The 17,661-nt window shown below is 40.1% G+C and overlaps 1 protein-coding gene across 3 annotated transcripts in view; it reads left to right on the top strand.

Moving 5' to 3' along the window:
* Positions 1 to 17,661, top strand: part of ZNF277 (zinc finger protein 277) — a 68,427-nt gene that overhangs the window by 12,499 nt on the left and 38,267 nt on the right. For all 3 annotated transcript variants that reach the window (XM_076330771.1, XM_076330762.1, XM_076330780.1), the window contains exons 2-3: positions 13,561 to 13,759; positions 16,977 to 17,065. In XM_076330771.1, coding sequence (XP_076186886.1) covers positions 13,561 to 13,759; positions 16,977 to 17,065 — 288 coding nt within the window. The remainder of the gene's footprint in view (positions 1 to 13,560; positions 13,760 to 16,976; positions 17,066 to 17,661) is intronic.

The following is a 17,661-nucleotide window of genomic DNA, read 5'->3' as shown; positions in this document are numbered from 1 at the left end:
CTTCCCTGGGCAGCCCGTTCCAATGCTTGACAAACCTTTCGGTGAAGAAATGTTTCCTAATATCCAATCTAAACCTCCCCTGGCACAACTTGAGGCCATTTCTTCGTGTCCTATCGCTTGTAACTTGGCAGAAGAAACTGACACCCACCTCACTACAACCTCCTGTCAGGCAGTTGTAAGGAGCGATAAGGTCTTCCCTGAGCCTCCTTTTCTCCAGGCTAAACAACCCCAGTTCCCTCAGCCACTCCTCATAAGACTTGTCCTCTCGACCCTTCACCAGCCTCGTTGCCCTTCTCTGGACACGCTCCAGCACCTCAATGTCTTTCTTGTAGTGAGGGGACCAAAACTGAACACAGTATTCGAGGTGCGGCCTCACCAGGGCTGAGTACAGGAGCACGATCACTTCCCTACTCCTGCTGGCCACACTGTTTCTGATACAGGCCAGGATGCTATTGGCCACCTTGGCCACCTGGGCACACTGCTGGTTCATGTTCAGCTGGCTGTCGACCAACACCCCCAGGTCCTTTTCTGCCAGGCAGCTTTCCAGCCACTCTTCCCCAAGCCTGTAGCGCTGCATGGGGTTGTTGTGGCCAAAGTGCAGGACCTGGCACTTGGCCTTGCTGAATTCCATACAGCTGGCCTCAGCTCATCAATCCAGCCTGTCCAGGTCCCTCTGCAGAGCCTTCCTACCCTCGAGCAGATCAACACTCCCGCCCAGCTTGGTGTCATCTGCAAACTTACTGAGGGTGCACTCGATCCCCTTGTCCAGATCATTGTAGTAGTAGCAGGTTAAAAGCTTTCTCTTTATCCCTCTGGTATAGAAGCTTTATAACTGGATATGCCATCTGTTTCAACCTCACAAGCTGGTATGTTATGGTGTGGCTCTGTCCACATTAGCAAATAATAAGGCACAGTAGATAGACAGTCGGTGCCGCAGTCCCTGCAACTGTATTGCACGGTTTGCCATTTTTGCTTTGGTTTATGTGTAGTCAGCCTTCCCACACCAAACAACCTCAATGTGCAGGTGTTTTAAAGCTGTCTGAAGCAGTACCCCTTGGTTTAGACCCAGATGTCTCTGCTAGGGGTTGGGATGCGTTTCATACGTATCTGGACTCCAGACAAATCTGGTTCACGTGCACCAAAACTGCTCTCTAAATGCAGCCAATGTGCAAAGCAGCTTAGAGGATGATCAGGGACTGCAGGACTTGTGTGGGTCAGAGCTGTGCTGAGAGGTGCAAGAAGAAGGACAGGGCTGGTGGGTAGCGCAGGGAAGCGTGGTGCAGCATCCCGCAATTCAGGACCGCTGCCAAAGTTCGTAGCACGTGCCCCAGGTCAGCCCTGGCAGTCCCGCGGTGGGAGTGCACAAGACTCACAGTATGAAAACAGGAATGGTTATGAAACAAATGCATGCAGTAATAAGTGATACTGCTGTCACCGAGGCATTTTGCTAGCATTTGTCTTGACTGGTGTGCCAGCACTGAATTTTATTATGACTCAGTAATGCATGAATAAATGAGATAGAGCTTTTTCTCTGAAGGCTGGTATGTAACAGAAAACATCCTGCTTGAGGTTTTAATTCGATTTTGTCTTATATGGGATGAAAACATGCAGCCTGTGTTATTACTGTACTAATTTAATGTTCAGGAGTCTGCATGTATTTATACAGTTAGCAAAATGTTACCTGAGAAACATAAACAACTTGTGTCACTAATTCTAACATTCTAATTCTGTTTCTTGAGGAGATTAACTTCAATTATTTTATCATCCATGTCCATGAGCCACATTAGCAGTATCAGTTAGTAAGTGTATATCATACTTAAGAAGTCAAGATCTGTGTCCTATCTTTAATGAATGTGTGAAGGACAAGAGAAATAAGTCCAGTATCACAAAAATACTTATTTCAAACTCTGGGACAAAGTGAGAATATGCTTATAGAAATTTGATATAGCCTGCTGTGAGATGTGCCTTTGATCTGTAAGACATCAGTATTTGAGCTCTGACTTGAAAATACTTTCTTCTGAAATTAATTTTCAAAAATTTATTTATAATGAGTATAGATAGTGGATTATTTGAAGTACAGTCCGAGCTTTGTTTTCCTGAGCTAAGATATCAATTAGGCTGAACTGTGTTGATTCACATCACTGCATGCTATAATGAACTGTCCTTTTCAGCCATTGTTTTTTCCAGTTTGAATACCAATTTATGGAGGTTTGATTCTAAAAATAGAAACAACTTCTTTTGCTACTCTCCATCTGGAAAAGCTCCAGTTCACTGAGAAAGCAGCAACAAACCACAGAGCTTCTAACACCACAGGGCCTCTTCCTTGTACTGATTCTTCATTAAGTACAAAATTCGGTTAAACGATTCAGCCTTGAAGGCTTTCTGAGTATCAGGAAGCTCCATCAGAATACCTGAGAGAGATTTCAACCTGTTCTGTCGGTATGAAACCCACATACATCAGGTCCCCAGAAATGGGACTTCTCAGGATGCACTTCAAGGTTAGTTCTAATTTATATGAGTCTGAAAAAAATTGAAGTGACATTTAAAATGAAAATTTCACACTATTTTTAGTTGGTTTTCTCAAATAGTTGCCTTTTTCAAGGAATGTCTACCAGTGGAAAAGAGTTGGAAACCCTGTGATGCAAACATTTTAGTCAGGAGCATGGTAAAAATTCCTGTCATAATGACATGGGGGTGTCTCATAGGAATGGCTAGAGCAGGCTTTAGGTTTTTAAAGGAAAATCACACAGACTTTCCTTTAGTGACAGAATGTAAAGCAATCATTTAAAAAGACCACTAGGCAATCCTTTTAACATCCAAGAGGATAAACGTGCTTGGGAATTGAATCCTGTTAGAGGAAAAGGACAGGTGACGAGAGAAAAGATACGGAAAATCCTTGTAATAATGAATTACTGATCTCTACTAAATAATGATAACAAGAAGTAGAGAGTGAACTAACACGTTTTACGTATCAGTGCTGGTATAAAAGATACTAGGCTTAGTACAGTAGTTGTTAAAGGCACCGCAAAGATAAATTGTAGCAATGAAGAAGTATTACTATCCTTATTAAACACACTGTTAAGACCTCTTCTTTGTGGAACAGCTAAGGTCACAATCACAGTAAATGGAAACTAAGACATGCCTATTTCCAGCTTGCTAATGTTCGCAGAGGAGTCAGCGGAACAGTGGCAGTGGTGACATACACAAGTAGTAAATTTGCATACACATCTTTCCTTGTGACACCTTCCAGTGCATATTTTTAAAAGTTTTAAAATGACAGTCTTGATCAGCTTGGCACAAAATTGTGCTCTTTTTTTAAAAGTAGTTAGTCTTCATGTGAAAATAGCAGAAATTTAGTCTTTATACCTCAACTTTAAAAGAGCATTGGTTATGCTTTATTATGATACCTTTGACATGCCTTTGTATTAAATAGCAAGTTAAACAGAAAAAAGCTACTAATTTTTATTAATTAGATTTGGGTGGTAAGTGCAAAAGAAGAACCTAAATGATCACTTTTGTCTTTCCATTTCAAATTCTTGTGTTGGATATTTTCTTCCTCTTCTTTGTAATTAAACATTCTGAGTTTCAGGCTACATAATTACCTTGTTAATCTTCCCGGATAATAGGGTAAGGTTTAATCATTGCTTCTTAATCCCTGATTTTAGTACATAACATGGATCTCAGCTCTCCATGTCTAGCATGTCATGTGATCAAACTAATCAAGAAAAGTTCGGTATTGTTTACTTCAAAAATATCTTTTTTGTTGAAGTGTCCTATTATTCTGGACGTCAGTATAGCAATTCATACAAGCCTAAGTGACTCATAAATATAAATTTTTAAAATTAAAAATTTAAGTACAGAGAAAATATCAGGGAAGACCACTGAGTATTGAGTACCACTTCAGAGTGATCTTGATTTGTTTTATTGGTTTTCTATTAAAAAAAAAGTGTAGACTGATGTAGTTCTTTATAGATGTTCTTTAAGACAGCCTCCATGTATTTATGATGTACAGTTCTCATCTTGCAAATACATTGAGGTGAATAACAAGTCAAATAGCCTGCTGAACTGAGTAAGATTGTTCGCATAAGTAAAATGTTTGCACAAATAAACGTTTGTACAACTAACCACGAAGATTGCAAGGAAAACTGCATCCAAAGCCAAAATTCAGGAAAGGAAAAGCTTTGGGGAGATCGTATGACAAAGGTAAAGATAAACAAGTGTTCTTGGAAGGAGAGAGCTGGGGGATGAAGGGAGACTGATGGCTGGTGGTGTAACTCATATGCGTGCCACGTCTGTACCGCGGGGGTTTGGGTAGCAGGCAGGGAACGGAGGGAGGGGTAGAAGGAAATTAGAATTAAGTTTTATGGAAAATTGCATTAAGTAATTAAACTGAATTTGGTTTCCTGATTGCTGTCACACCCATGAGGAGATTTGAGTGCTGAAGGTGTTTAGAGGAGGAAGACTCTGGTAAGGGCATCCTGCAGGAGCGGGCGGAGTGGGGTTAGAAAGGAAGCTTATAGCCACAGGCGTGGAATACCGGCGTGCTGAAACTCGAGAACGTGTTTTGGCCATGGGAGTAATGAAAAACTGCATACCTGTTGCAGTGCAGCTCGTAGGGAATAGGCACGGTCTGTCCTGCGAGCCCAGAGCAGCACCCGTAGGGGAGGGAAGCAACACAAGTAAATCCTAAGGCACCTCCAAAGGAATCAGTAAGAAATTGTTGACTGGCAAAAGTCGATGAGAGTGGATGTATTAAGACTTGGGAGATATTTTGAAGATGTTGCTGAAATCAAGGAATTACCTGCTGTAGGTAGAGTCCAAACTACAGCCTTCACTGTTTAATGAAACAGCCAAGCAGAAGTTCTGCTATTAATTAATCATCATATGGGTTGTCACTTGTGGGAATTACTGTTGCTGCACATTTTTTAATTCCAACTTCTGGACAGGGAAGGTGGGGAAAAAATGGGTAAACATACATTCTTTTCATAATTAGGGTAAGACAGGTTTTCCTCATTTTGCTAAGAGTGGGAATTGGCTTTGTATTTTGAATGCGATACTGCCATTTCACCCTTTAGGTGTTCTGTAAACAGAAATGGTACTAATTTTGCTTAACAACAGTCGTAAGAAATCAGAGTAGCTCTAAAGGGTGTAATAAAATTATTCAAAATTTCATACTGAGTTAGATAATATCATTTCATGTTTGTGACCAAGATATCAAACCCTGTGTTTAGTTACGCTAATGTGAGTCCATGCTATTTACCCAGAAATGAGGTATTATGTGGCTCTGAGCTTGCACAAAACCTGTCTGTAGTTTGTTAAATATTTATAAATTGCATATTAACATCAGCACTTAAATATTGTTATGAATACTTACTAGGGTCACTTTCATCAGCATGTGTGTGTCCCTCTGAACGTGAGAACAGTGGTTTTGCTCTGGTGTTTATTTTTATTGATGTAGGGTTTTGTCTTTCTGGGCTTAAGCAGAAAGATGACGAGCAGTGGCATATACCTGCTGGTGAACTGGGCAATAATGTAGTCTATTATTTAAACATGATCTTATTGGCAAGCACATTGGTTTTGTTTTATTAAAATTCCAACACTTCACATTTTTATTAATCACTTTCCCACTCCTTCTATTCACTTGTATTCTGATGCCTGTGCTCTGGTACCCATAGCAACACTTGTTAATGCTAATGAAACTGCAACATCCTAAGCTCCCCGACAGAGCAGCCCTGTTAAATATGGCTATTAAGCACAGTTGTATTTCTGTTAGTTCCAGCTCCCAGCAGGCACCTGCTCTATAGAAACTCTGTCCTGAGATATTAGGATTTGGTAACTCACAGCTTTTCTTAAAACTGTCATTTGACTAGAGTAAAATTCTCATATTCCCAGACAGTGGATGCTACAGAATATGTACGGTTTCTGTAAAACTGACAAGGTTTAGCTGTAGGATTAAGTACTCTTTTGAAGTGCTCATTTGCATTCAATGAAAAACTGGGCAGGGTTGAGACTGACTGATCTTGGGGGAGGCTACAGGATGTGTTGTCTCCTTGAGCATGTGGACATTTTAACTAAACATCATTCATAGTGTGTTAACAAGCAGAAGTAATAGCTAAATAATTCCTCATGAACTCAGACTCAATGATAATTCAACTTAATAGAAGTACTTGAGTGCTTTAATATGTACAACTAGGAAATTGTTATGTACATTGATTCTTCTTTCACTAAGGAACATACTTGCATGTAGTATTGGTGGCAATGACAGGGTGGTTTATTTCCATTATTCTGAGTTTTGTTTTTGAATACTGTTTATTTGGCAAGTCATTAGTCATCCATCTTTCATACTCCAGAAAACAAAGGAAAAATCCTGTAATCAGTGTAAAATCTCTTCCAAGAATATGACCACAAATTAGGGAATGCTGCTATGCCAACAAATAGATGCTGCAGTGCCAAGGCTGCAAAACGGGGAAGCTGTCGTGTGTATTTCAAGTGTCAAGCCGGTGCTTCTCGATACTCTTTCATTATAGCTCAAAAAAACTTGAATACTAGACAAAGCTTTAAAACTAGTCATTTCCCGAAGAGTTTTAAATGCAGCACTGTTTTGTGCAGAATTACCTATAGGAATCCAGCTTGGTTCCCTAATGTACTGTATCTGGGGGGTTGGCCATGTAATCAGTGTGAACTTGGGGGAGGGTGCTCACTGTTTCTGTTTTCCAGTCGGCATCTGTTATGCTGTTAGTGTGGAGTGCCAGGTTTGCTAGGTGTCTTTTGTTTCCCTGTCATTCTTTCTCCCCTTTGTTCTCTACATGTCTAAAAACCTCAGTCTTTTACTCATTGTTTAGACTCCTTTATTTGCCTGTATATCTTTGTTGCATTCATTTTTGTTTTAGGATCATTTCAAGTTCTTGTGCTAATCTCCTCATAATATTAACCAGCTGTATTAATGAGATAATAAACCAGACTTGTTGGTAATGAATTGATTCATTCAACTACTGGATTTAATTAGAAAGACACTTAACATTCCAGCAGATGTTCTTATTTTGTTTCATTATCCTTGTGTTACCAACAGTGGGCTTATAAATATATACTCTGCATGTCTATATTTACATAATACACTCTTCAACCTAAAGCCTTGTTGTTGCGCCATAAACTGCAAAACGTGACATGAAACCTGTAAATATGTCTTAAGCCAATTTGTATGAATTCCTCTTTCATAATTTAATTTCTCAGATTACATGCAGTCTTGAATTTTCAGAGTATTCTTCATCAGATAATAAAATGCTTAATCTTTTTAAAATGAGTTAAGATTTCTTCTTCCCTAGTTAAAACCCCTTGTCTTTGGACTTGTATTATCTCCTTTCCTTCTGGTCTCGTGACTCTCATTCCTTTTTATCTGGTGGCAAAGCTTCAAAAAGAAGGGTACGGGTGCCCCTCTCCTCAGCATTCCCTGCAGACTGATTAGGGAGTTTCTCGCTCAGCTTGCTGGTTGCCTGCTGGAGGGATCTGCCTCTCCCTGAGCTCTGGCGCTTGAGTCACGGCTGCAGGTTGCACCCGGGGGCCAAGCCATGTGAGTTAGGAGTTGTAACAGTGAAGTTATTTTGTTGATCTGAACCCCAGTACCTCCACTTTCCAGTTAGAGAATGTAATTTATGCAGCAGTGTTCAACTTGTCCCTAGATCTAGTCAGAGCACACAGTTCAGATGTGCAACCAAGAAGAATTGAGCACAACAGCTCTTACTGCATTTAGTGTGTTACGTATGCCTACGCTGACAACAGTAGGTTCTGTGAACTGAAGCCAGTGCTGGATGTCCTTGTTAGAAAGCACAGTGATAAAATCTTACTGTTTTCTTTTCCTTTGTGTGTAATGCTTTTGAAGGAACCTTGCACACTTTGTAAGGCATGCTTTTATGGTAAAATTACATGAAGCAGCTGAGGCTGTTAAGCTGAGAAGAGAGGAGGAAGCTGACATGAGAAGAGGAAGGTCCTGTTTCATCTTGCTGCTTCTCGCCGTGCCCTCCTTAGTTTGCTCTTGCACTTGGTGGACTCCTCTGTGAACATTTTCAACATTATTGAGCAAAAAGAAACAAGTGAGTAGTTCTGTCTGGTTAAAGAGCTGAATCAACTCATCAAAGGATTTGGCAAGCACAGGAGCCAGCACAAGCAGAAGGGCAATCAATAGTAGATGGTTAGGAGTGGTAGGATAAGGTGGATAAAGACAGGGTAACAAGACATGCCTTCGTTTCTTGGCGGCAGCAAGCTGTCACACTGGCTAAACCATCTCTGAGAATTTTGCCTTTCACAGCTCACCTTCAGATGCCAAATCTTTCCTTCCTTTTCTTTCTGATACTTACATCTATTGTATTGGCCATAAAATTACACGCATATTGCTTCGTGATAATTGCATGTGTGATTGTGCAGGTAGAGTACATTGCCTGTACTGTTATAGTCTGTATTATAACTGTGTGGGTGTAACGTTTACTTAATGTGCAAACTGACATTAGTTTTGAGTTGAGAACAATTGTATTTGAAAATAAAATGTTCCAGTAAGGAAAATGAATCCATTTTCAGCCTGTTGCTTCATTAACTGCGAAGTTTAACTAGTCCATATTATAACAACACTTAAAATAAAATAAAGCCATATAATTTGTATAACAGGCAGCCTTTTTCTTTTATCATTTTCTTTTATCAGTGTTGTAATGGTGTGTAGAGTTCTGGTGCAGGGATCAGGTTTCCATTGCACTAGGTATCCTATGGGTGCTTATAACAAAAAATAGTGCTTATTCTAGTTTTGAAAGTAATTTGTGTAATCCAAATCATTTTCTATATCATCTTGTTGTCAAATGTCTTCAAATTATTAATTTTATTTTCCCCGGAAGAACTGGGTATACTTTTTAGTCTTTGTTTTCAAAGAATATAGTCCTCTAGTCTCTTCTTTATACTAATCTACATTTTTTAGCTCTGAATTAGCTGTAAAAGACCACAATTTTATCTGTCCTGTTAAAGGTTGAACAACATGATGTCAACTGTCAATTCTGTGAATGAGAGAGGGATTTTCTTAGTTCCTGAGTTCGGTGGGCTTTCTGTGAAGCCTTTGGGATATCTCTTTGCATAACAGTCATGCTGTTTTTCCACTAGGCTGAGGAGGAAAACTCAAGTGCTGACAGGATGATTTGGCAGAAACTTAATGGATGGTTTTTATAGGACCCTGTTCTCATAGGGAGCTAGGTCTCCTGTGCTGTTCACCACAGACACAAATAGGAAGGGGGTTAGGTGGTAAATTTTGCTGTTAATACACTTTTTTTTTTCCCAAGGGGTAAGCAGGAGGGCCAACTGAAGCATTGCAGAAGAATCTCATGGTATTTGAGTGAACTGGACAAAAAAAAGTGCTATTCAGTGTTAACAAATGCAGAGTAGCACACATGGGAGTGAACACAAAGAATATGTCCACTGTCTTGTACATTAACACCTGATTCACAACTCTCTGAGACTTTGAAATCACTGAATATAATTCAGTGGTTAATTCAATGATCCTAAAAGCAAGCAAAGTGCTAGGAATAAAAAAGAAATAGAGAAGAGATTGAGGAAAAACTGCACTGATTTAGAAATCCATTTTCTTCCACACTTGGGGCATTTTCAAACCAGCCCCCACCTCAGCACATGAAGAAGGGTAGAGTAGACCTAGTCAAGAGCCGAACAATGGCAACAAGGAATGAAGGACCGTTAGGAGAACGTGAAATGTTGCTGCAGGTTTTTGTAGGTGTTAAAGACCGACAATTTCAAACAGTGCTGAAACAAATCCATGGAAAAAAGAAAGCCATAAAATGCTGCTAAACTGAGGTACAGGTACAGCCTGTGACTTAAACTCTCCACCCTCAGATTTCTGGAAGACTATGCTATTTGTGTGATTACTGTTTGTTTACCCTATTTTTATACGCTTTTATTACGCTAGGTAATTGCTTCTTGCCACTGTCAGCCAGGGCACTTGCACTAGACGGATGTTTAATCTGACCCTGTGAAGTCATTCTTGTGGCAGTAGATTTTAAGAGAAAAGCTCGCTGCTTTTCCCTCATTTTCAAGTGCCTCTGCATGTGGGAGTCCTGGTGGAGTCCAAGAACTCGATCTGAGTGTTTTTATTTCCCTGTTAGCCCTTAGGTGTGCTGTAGTTAACAGCTTTTCTTCAGTACCTGTGGCCACTCTGCTCCAAATATAGCATCAAAATTAGCTGCTTTTGTGGAGATTTCAATAATATGCTTAGCTTTATTTGTACTATTTTGATGTTTGTGTTATGTGTTAGTCCATTAAGTGCTACGCTAAAGGCTGTGCATCTTTGTTCAGCTCTGTGCATTTATTCTCTTGTTCAGTGTTTTTTGCAGCAGATGAGCACAAAGATATTTTCATGGATTCTTTTTTCCCTCACCTCCTCCTTTAAGTGCCTTTGAAATAAATTGCATAAGCTTCTGCAATTGCCACACTGCTCCAGTAGTCTCTATTTAAGTTCTTCTCTTTTAGTATTAGCTACTCTCTTTGGGCAGCAAAAAAGGCAGCAAAAAAATCTTCACCCCAGTTTGATCCTTCCTGCAACTCACCGCTACAATTAAAGATTAACAGCTCTGTTCTTCCAACCCAAACAATTGCTATTCCCGAGTACTCGTGCTAAATAACTGTATCGGCTCCTTGTCTAAGTTGAGTAGCAGTTCATGCCACACACACCTACCTTTTGCAAGTTGGTTTGTTGATGCAGATAGGCACTTGTTTATTTGGACTTCTAAATGTTTAAATAGGTCATTGCAAGAGACCTAAACCAAAAATGAACAAAAAGCAGTGTAGCTGCTTACTGGGCACAGCTGAACTGGCTGACAGAGTGTCTTCTTAGTTCTTTTGGCATCAGTGAGAGTCAGCAATTGCAAAGGAAATTAAGTTGCTCTACTTTTCTCAGTAAACATGTTTTAATGATTCTTCAGGCTACAAACTAATACTGACTGTAAGAATGCACAAACCTAGAGTCTTGCAGGTAACATCAGTTTTGCTTGGGAGAGCTGACCCTTTCATGAGAATTGCTCTAGCACTTAGTGTAGCAGCTGCTGTTCTTAAAGTAGGAAAAAATGGAACAATTTATATAATGCCAGTTTAATAAAGAAATGTCTGGGGGAAGGGAATGGGCTGAAGTGCAGGTAAAATTACGAGAGGAAAAATGTTCGATTGTTAACAGCAGTTGTATTGCTCCAGGTAATGCCATGCTCTGTGTGCTGCCATCTCTCCGCGCTGCTTAGTTTTATGGGATAAACTGAATTCAGTGTAACCTGACCATCAGTCTTCAGCCAAGTCACTGCCTTTCCAGGAAGTTTTATTTTTCAAATGTCGTAAGTAGAAGCCTCAACAGTTGTGCAGGGCAGATATGTTGTTCCAGGAGCGGTATGGAACTGATGAAGCTGTATTTACTATGGTTTTGTACCCTTTCCCACCTGTGGCTCCCAGTAGCTCCAGCTTACCCTCTGTCCCCTGCAGCACCCTCATCGGGCAGCCATCGGCACACGCTGTGCCTGCTCTGGAGCACTACATGTCCACACTGGCTGGCCAGCCGCTGCTGAACAGCATGTGCAGAGTCCTTTTCCCCTCTCCATGCCTCTTCCTTTACCTGAAATTTATCACAGAACTTTTAGGAATTTCCCAGGCCTATCTCTGCAACTGCAGCCCTTCTTTGGTTATTTCAAAGTCTTGGCAGAGGATGGAGAGGAGCACTACTTCATTAGCTTATTTTCCTAGGAAAAAAAGCTAAATGGCTATGATTTTTAAAATTATTTTTCAAGTTTTCCATGTGGACAAGTTATCCAATTGTCAGATTTGGTGTGCTTGCCAATATATAATACATACATGTGAATTTTGTAGGGTGAAAATTGTCATACATTGATTCTTCTATCTGATAAATATTGTTAATTAAACTTCCTTTAACCTTACACATTTTAAAATTCCTGTGTGACAAAATAATAGGCTTGGGAGAAGGCCTTTTTCTTAATTCTTTTGATATCTTCAAAAAACAAAACCCAGGGGGTTCTGTCTGAACATCAGGAAACACCTTTTTCACTGTGACAGCACACAGCACAAGGAGGCTGTGGAGTCTCCATCCTTGGAGATACTCAAAAGCCATCTGGACATGGTCCTGGGCAGCTGGCTCTAGGTGGCCCTGCTTGAGCAGGGGGATTGGACCAGATGAACTCCAGGGGTCCCTTTCGATCTCAGCCATTCTGTGAGTCTGTGAAATTTCATTTCTTTACAGAGGTGTTCATGTCACTGCAGGAATCTGGAGGCATGGAGTTTATTCTCCTGCTGCACAAATTAACTTCATATCACAAGAATCAAGGAGACCCATGATGTTTTCTTTTCAGTTTTCATCCTGAGAGTGCAGGAACTATTGGGGAGCTTTTTCTGTTTGCTTTTACTCTCCTTTTGCTATCCAAAATTGATGTAGCTAAAATCAAAGATACATACTGAAATTGGCATTTGCTTCCAAGATAAACCCTTACCAAAGACTGAGATATGATTTGTTTGGAAAATGAATACCATGGTTTATTTCTGGACAACTGGAATTTGGTTAGGCTAATGGGGCCAGCTGTTGAAATCTGTTGGTCACACAGTGTTTCTTAATGAATTCTATTAATTTATACCAGTGGAAGAGCTTATGAATTTACACTGCTATTGTTTAAATGGGGGACACACATATACCCTGGCTCAGTCTGCTTGTTTGCAATACCACTGCAGTACTGTGCAATCCACCCACTTCTTGAACTACAAACAGCAGCGAACCTGGAGAACATCAGCAAGTGACTCACCTCTGTGTGCTGTCATTTGAGCAACCTATGTCTGGCTGGTGCAGTATAGTACAAACACGGGCCATTGACCTTTCCACATGGGGCATAGCTGGCCCCTCCTCAACATCTGTACAGTTAGGAAATGTTTCAGTGGGCATAAGCTGCCATGTGGCAGTAATCTTTATCAAGAATAGTCTTTTCCTTTGTCACAGAATAGTAACTGGGATGCTAATGGGAAAAACAAAGGCCAGACAAATGCATACAGACCTTCAAGAGTCAATCAGAAAATGATAGAAGTATTGTGCACTAAATAGAAGTATAATTAGGAGAAATCATCATACAAAACAGTTTGTGCTATACAGTCTAAAGCCTTCCTGATAGTATGAAGAATGTGGCAAAGAGGGTAGCTTCATTCATATCAACAGGTAGACTAGGTAGTGAGAGGAAGAAAAGTAGATTTCTCATCATAAAACTTCCTTTAGTAATAAGCAGAGCACTTGTGTCTGTTTGACTTGGTGTCAGCTGGGAGTTTCAGTTGGAGCAAATACTTGAGAACTGTCCTGTGCTAACCTCCCACTGTCCTTCTTGGAAATAATGCAGTCAACTTGTTTCCAAGCACCTTGTTGCTGGAGTGATTCATGCAACAAAACTGGGACCCAACAAAACAGGTTTTACATCTACTGCCTAAAAGTACTCCAAGTGATGTAGATTTATTCACTTAGTCAAAATTAATTATTCTTTTTATTTATTTCAGATACAGAGTGTATTTTGGAGCCTCTGTCTCTGCCAGAAAGTCCAGGTGGTGGTGCTGCTGTAGAAAGTTCTCCCTATGTGCCTTGTATTTTCTGCAAAGAATGCTATCTTTTAGCAGAGCAAAACCAGCTCCTGAAGCACATGATTATTGAACACAAGCTTGTCATAGCCGATGTGAAACTGGTTGCAGATTTTAGAAGGTAAGGGGTTTATTGTTTAAAATGAGTGTGTATGTGATATTACAGAAAGCTTCAGAAAACTAGAGATCACCTTTTTAAAATACTTTAAAAAGCAGTGGGGTGTTGTGGGAGTATTTTTATTACTTTCTTGATGAGCTTTTTGTTGCTAGATTGTAAGGTTGTTTTCCCATTCCCCTCCCACTCCCCAGCCCCTAGATGTTGCTGGGACCAGGGGACTCGATATTAGAATACAGGGCAATTCCTGTGTTAGACATTCTTTGACATATCCTAGGGACTTCTCAGGTCCTGTCACTAATCAAGAAGCTGCGTACAAGCTAAAAAGCTGTTTATTTTGTAAAGCACGTTCTAGACAATCAACTGTCCTAATTTTGGGTTTTATTCGTATAGGACAAGACTATTTCTACCACTGTACGATGTCCTAAAGCTGTGTATTGTACACAGAAGCTGCTCAGTACAGGATCTCTCACATTCTGGGATGAAATTCATTTGCCCTATTTTAAGGATGCCAGTATTTCCCCATAGAAATCACATTTAATCCTTAACTATACTTTACAGTACTGTGATCTACATACAACTGTGACTCCTTCTACAGCTGTGTCATTGATCATCTCAGCAGGGTCGCATTTGGCTTTCTCTCTTAACTTCCTCCAGTAGCTGGCATGGCCCCAGCTGGCTTGTAACTTCAGAGGCTAGGCGCTTGCTTGGCATTTTGCTTTCACACACAGCTATGTATGGGCCAGGCAGTAGGCTAGACAGTACCTGCCAGTTTGTAGATAGTTCTGTTGCAGTGTTTAAATGTTAGCTGGATAATTTCTCAACTAAAAGGAGTTTTCTGGTAGGTCTTCTGTGATTAGTTACTCAACCAAAGCTGGTAACTTGTGTCTATCAAGATACAAAAAAAAAGAAATATTAAGATGAAATTTAGGAAGAGAAATGTAAGCCATATAAATCCTTATTCAGATGTATGAGCTTAACGTTGCTTAAAATTGAAAACTGATACTTGTTTTTGTTTGGTTTTATGCTGAAAGTCGGCAGAATAAGAATACAGTGTTCTTTGGAGATAATGCTAGTTTCCTCAGATAAACAAAGGGATCAGAGCTGCTCAGTCATGGACCACCAGTTTAAGTGTGCTTGGGGGATTATTCTGTGTTAATAGAAATGTATTTTAAAATCACCTTTTCAAGAAAATGTCCATTAAGATTCTTTTTGCTGCTAATGCAATTGGAAGGTAGGCAAATCTTATAAAAAGTGGCCCCAGGATGTGAAATGATGGAGTTGTTACTCTGAAGTGTGCCTTCTCTTATTTACTGTACTGAATATCAGTAAAATAGTCTAATGCTATGCACAAAAAAAGGAAGTATAGTCTGAGGTGTTAAACTGAAGTGTGGAAAATACAGGGAAACAGCTATGAAAAAATAGGGGGGGTTTTATACTTATCAATGAGTTACAGTCAGTCATAGGAATACATTTCTTGACAGAACTACAAGAAGTGGAGAATCCAGAGAAGAGCAATGCTAATGGAAAACTTTTTTTTTTTTTAACTTGGAAGAATAAAGATAAGTTGGCATTAGGGCAAGAGGAAGAGATAAGGGGAATAAGCTTCCGCTGCATGACTGGACATGATCATTCATGGACACTGATCACTCGTTCTCTCTCCCGGGAAGTATGACAAGGCATTGGCTTTATTTGATCATTGATTATTTGGGTTAAGTCTTATGATACAAAATCCCTAACAGTAAGCTTCATGGCACAGACAGTTATGGTTAGGTGAGTTTGTCTGTGTGTTCATTTATTTCAGTGCAGGGGACAGATGAAATGACATCTTGAAATCCCTTCATTTGCACATTTATGTCCTAAAAGCTCGAGGCTGACTTATTCTGGAAGACTCGCTGTTCTGTGTAGCAGCAAGGCTGTTTCCCTGTGCATTATAAGCGGTGGAGTAAGTGGGGGGCAACAAAACACTCACCTCTCACTCACTGACATCTAATGATGCCTCTGAATGAGCTTCAGCCATGCATGCTGTCTTCACTGTGCTTAGCTGTCTGCTTTACCGGAGGTTAATCCTCTCCATGTCAAAGTTAGCAGAAACAAGTATGTGCTGATTCCTTGGCTGCTGCAGTTAAAGTCCTCATATAGTAAGATAGATGGTAAATAGAGGTAATATGAACCAACATGGGATGTGGTAGCTGTGGCAAGTAAACTTTTAGATTGCACAAGTATTAAAAGCTGCAACTATTTAGGAATGTCCTCATAATAGTCATACCTGATTTTTTGTGATTCTTTTCCTAATTTGATGGCATGTCAATAGAAAGCTGCCATTGAATAGTTAGCCTTTACCTTACCGACTCTCACATGATTTATATCACACACATGAGTCATAAGTATAAATATAAACATGCACTTAAGCTTTTTCAGATTAGTTTTTTATAGTAAGATTCTGAATAATTAGCACAAGGATTGCTTGGTTCCCTTCATCATATAATTGAAGGTGATGATTTCTTCTTGGTTAGACAGTGGCTTCTAGTTCAGTGGGAACCTAATCTCAGTTGGGGTCTGTTAATGCTGCTATAATACAATGATAGTACAAGAGTGTTTCTAAACAACTGTAGTTGATGGGTTAAATCTTTAAGATGTGTTTAGGGCTTTCCGTGTTCTGTCTGCTATCCCACCCCCAGGTGTTTGGGGACTTCATTTTTCTGTCTTTCTAGTTGTCTGCCAAGCTACAGCTTTCACTGTAACTCCACAGGAGACCTGCCAAAACCTCACTTTTGACAAGTTGGTGTTTCTACCGAGTTTCAGATTGCTGTCTGCATCTTGCAGAACACAGACCACAATATTTTGGGAATTTGAGAGTACTCTGTAGTATATCTTTTCGGTAAAGATGCATCTGAGTGGCACTTCTGTCTGAAGATGTGAATAGGTCACAGTGTTTATGTAAAGCTTAATGCAAATCTTACTGAGTTCTTCTTGAGTATGCAAGTCTTATTGAGTTCTTCACTTTGACAGGATGGTTAAACCCAGTTTTAATGAAGCTGAATGAATTTAATGAATTGGAAAACTAGATTAAAGGAAGAAAAAACAGAGACAGGAATTAAAAAAAAAACACAAAACACTGTAAAGAATTTAGAGAATGGAAAAACCAAGAGACGATCAACTGTTTATTAAACTTTTTTTGATGTTTCCTTTTTCACTAATCATCTCCCCCTTGTTTTTAAAGATACATCTTGTACTGGAAGAAGAGATTTGCAGAACAGCCCATCACAGACTTTTGTAGTGTGATAAGAACAAATTCGGAAGCTCCATTAGGTAAGTATGCTGCTTGCTTACTCTCTGTTGGCCAGGTCATGTGATAATTTCTGGCATATACTGCTGCTTTGATCAGCCAAGTGTCATGTAATCTGACACTAGGTCAGAAAACCGCAGAAGTAATGTTTAACTCTTAACCACGTATTTAAACTTACCTTTTCCAAGGATTGCAACACGTGCTTCAGCACTGTGCTGAGTGAGGATGAGCTCAATACATGCTTAAATGCGCTGCCGAATTAGGGCCGGTTGCAAATCAAGGCCTAGAAGCAGTGCTGCTTACATCGTGGCTGTGGAAGCTTTGGTACCCACTGCATAAATAGTTGGTGACAGTCCTTCCAGAAATGTGGAGAAACATTCCCAGTGAGCTGTCTTTTCCGACTTCACCCTGTCCACCACCCCCACTGATGACACTAATTCTTCCTGGACATTGGGGCCACAATCGCCCTTCCTTTCCCATGCCACAGTGCTTACTGCCCCAACAGTATTAGGAGACAATATCTTCACGGTAAGGGTACAAAGACTGCCATTTTCTGGGCTCCAACACAAGACCAAAGACCATACTTCACTGTTCTGCTGCGTTGGCGCAGTGGGACATT

The sequence above is a fragment of the Aptenodytes patagonicus genome, chromosome 1 (genome assembly GCF_965638725.1).
Source record: "Aptenodytes patagonicus chromosome 1, bAptPat1.pri.cur, whole genome shotgun sequence".
NCBI lineage: Eukaryota > Metazoa > Chordata > Aves > Sphenisciformes > Spheniscidae > Aptenodytes > Aptenodytes patagonicus.
This window is presented reverse-complemented; position numbering and strand designations above follow the sequence as displayed.